Source organism: Cucurbita pepo, chromosome 19 (assembly GCF_057944985.1).
Source record: "Cucurbita pepo subsp. pepo isolate OVF chromosome 19, ASM5794498v1, whole genome shotgun sequence".
NCBI lineage: Eukaryota > Viridiplantae > Streptophyta > Magnoliopsida > Cucurbitales > Cucurbitaceae > Cucurbita > Cucurbita pepo.
In genome coordinates, this window is record NC_141816.1 from 1,167,167 (window position 1) to 1,170,185 (window position 3,019).

The 3,019-nt window shown below is 39.4% G+C and overlaps 1 protein-coding gene across 1 annotated transcript; it reads right to left on the reverse strand.

Moving 5' to 3' along the window:
* Positions 1 to 1,050: 1,050 nt before the first annotated feature.
* On the reverse strand, positions 1,051 to 3,019 carry LOC111781595 (transcription factor bHLH101-like). The gene is made up of 3 exons (XM_023662281.2): positions 2,711 to 3,019; positions 1,439 to 1,798; positions 1,051 to 1,107 (listed from the first exon to the last, which is right to left on the reverse strand). Exons 1-3 carry the CDS (start codon positions 3,017 to 3,019, stop codon positions 1,051 to 1,053), a joined length of 726 nt encoding a protein of 241 aa, XP_023518049.2.

Below are 3,019 nucleotides of genomic sequence, written 5' to 3' on the forward strand. Positions count from 1 at the left end.
TATGATTGGCTTTTAGGCACGAGGTCTCCCCTCTCATGTTTATGATGTTATCCATTACTATGATTGGGCTACTAGAGGGTCGGTAATTAACCTCCCGAGGCCTTGAGTCTATTATGATTGACCCACTGTATATTGATTAGACAGGGAACTAGTTAGTTGCATACTTAGATCGATTAAGCCTAGACATGTGACATTTATGTTTCAAGACATGTATTAATGAATATATAGGCCGAGTGCATACTAAGTGCCGTTATATTATTTTTAAGTAATTATGACTTTACAAGAGGGCTACTCACTAAGTATTTTTATATTCATCCGTACTATTTTTTATTTCAGATGATCCCTAAACTTACACGACGTGTGACAAGGCATTTTAGAGCTACGATAACAGATAGAGAAACCAAGTCTTGTGCTAGGTTCTAGTAACCTTCGCCCATATTTTAAGTTTCCATTAGTCATAAATTATATTGCACGTGATTACATTTCTCAATTTCAACATCGAGATATTTTTAAATTCTCATCTCATGTCTTTCTGTAATGACCCAAGCCCACCGCTAGCAGATATTGTTCTCTTTGGGCTTTCCCTTCTGAACTTCCCCCTCAGTATTTTTAAAACACGTCTACTAAAAAGAGATGTTCACACCCTTATAAAAATGTTCCGTTTCCCTCTCTAACCGATGTGAGATCTCACATTTTCGTTTTTCCAGATAAAAGCAAGAGCCTCATGTAGAGATGACGAGACCATCTAAATACATAGTTTTATTGTCATGTTATCAAGAACACTACTTTTTTTTGGACGTTTGTTCATTTGAAAACTAAGAATCCCGATCCTCGAGATCGCTTTTCATCGACCCCTATGCACATTTGAATCCTTAATTCATTAGGTTGATTAATTATTTCAAATTAATGTTAGAGATAAATATAATTAATGTTATATATTACAATTTTAAAAACATCTTTGCCTCTAATCTTTTTATTAGATGGTATAATAATATTAATAATAAAGCATATAATATTATATCCATTCTCTCTTTTCTTTTCCTACAACGGCTAGAACTTTCTATTCAAAATCTCTTGCAGCACTCTTGAGGGAGTATTTGGCTTAGCCTGCATTAAACATAAAATTAAATTAAATTATATGATGCATATTTCATTAAGCCTTAAAACTTTAAATAAACAAATAAAATATCTCCGTTTTCTTAAATATTTAGTTAGTACGAACCTCCGAGAAAAAAAAATATTAACATACATGTATATATGTATCAAGGTTTTCCCTCAATGTTTTAAAACGGGTCGATTATGAAGAGGTTTCAACTGATGATGTTAGATCTCACAAATTCACAACCCAAACAATTAGATTGGGTCGGAAAAATATTATAATCCGACCTGACCCGATCCAATCCACGAACATTTGTATGGAAAAAATATTATATTATACCTGAACGAGCAGAGTAAAGAAGTGCCTCCCATCGAATGACTGAAAGGTAGAAACGGTCTTAACGAGAAGTTCATCTTCGTCTAGAGAACGGAGAATTTGTGAAAATTTGAGTTTGAAGGTATCATTAGAAGTGAGTTGAAGCAATGCTTCATTTTCTCTTAGCCAATTCACAGCACATGAAGAACAACCCATCCATGGGGCTTCCTTGTTTTTCCTCACTTGCTTTTGTTGGTCATGAGTTATGGCATTAATCTTTGTCTCAAGCCCTTGCTTCCTTCTCCTTAGCTCCTCCACATGCTGTCTTAGCTCAGGTATATACTTCAAAGCCCTTGATATTGTGGCTGGATTACTCATTGTTTTCTGCAAGAAGTGATTTTCGACCGTCAAAAAATGTTCTAACCTGACTAAATCCAACCCATGAATACTCCTTAAATAGTCTAAGTCTAACGCTAGTAGATATTGTCCTCTTTGGACGACTTTTTCTTTCGGACTTCTCTTCAAAGTTTTTAAAACGCGTATGATAGGAAAGGTTTTCACACCCTTATAAAGAATGTTTTGTTTTCCTCCGCAACTGACATGGGATATCATAGTTCACCCCCCCTTTGGAGCCCACGTCCTTGCTGACACTTGTTCCCTTCTCCAATCGACGTGGGACCCCCCAGTCCACCTCCTTTCAGGGCCCAGCGTCCTTGTTGGCACACCGCCTCGTGTTCACCCCCCTTTGAGACTCAACCTCCTCGTTGGCATATTGCCCGAAGCCTTGCTCTAATACCATTTGTAACAGCTCAGCCCCGGTAGATATTGTCCTCTTTGAGTTTTTCCTTTCGAGCTTCCTCTTAAAGTTTTTAAAACGAGTCTGCTAGGGAGAGGTTTCCACACCCTTATAAAGACTTATAAAGAATGCTTCGTTCTCCTCACCAACCGATGTGGGATATCATAATCCACCCCCTTTCGGGGCCCAACGTCCTTGCTGACATACCGCCTCGTATCCACCCCTTTCGGGGCTCAACCTCCTCATTGACACATCGCCCGGTGTCTGGCTCTGATACCATTTGTAACAGCTCAGGCCCACCGCTAACGGATATTTTCCTCTTTGGGTTTTCCCCTTCACGCTTCCCCTCAAGGTTTTTAAAATGCATTTGACAGAGAGAAGTTTTCACACTCTTATAAAAGAACTTTCCCAACGTGGGATATCACAAACCTGTTAGAATTTATATCCAAATTTGAAAAACATATTAACACATTCATGCCTGACGAAGAAGCAAAACCTACCGTTCGATTTGTCGATGGAAGCAAGCAGCGAAGAGAAGTATAGAGAGAGTTCATCTTCTTGCGACGATCGCGTTCGCTAGCATTATGTTTAAGTTTCTTAGCTACAGCGAGCGGATCATCACCGCCACAGCCACCGCCACCACGATGATGACCGTCACCAGCTGATGGTGGAGAACAGCTCTCAAACTTGACATGATGAGATGGCTGTGGTGATGAGAACTGAATGAACAGCTCCGATGAGCGGCCGTTTGTAGACTGAGGGTTCCCTGGAATCCACCCACCATGAGTTGTAGAAGATGAAGGGATCAT

Bases quoted from the DNA above. Each gene is read 5' to 3' on its own strand.
- LOC111781595 (XM_023662281.2), bottom strand. From the start codon at position 3,019: ATGATCCCTTCATCTTCTACAACTCATGGTGGGTGGATTCCAGGGAAC. The intron at 1,799-2,710 runs GTAGGTTTTGCT...CACTTCTTGCAG, and splicing joins TTCCATCGACAAATCGAACG to AAAACAATGAGTAATCCAGC. The intron at 1,108-1,438 runs GTATAATATAAT...TGTTTAATGCAG, and splicing joins TCTTTACTCTGCTCGTTCAG to GCTAAGCCAAATACTCCCTC.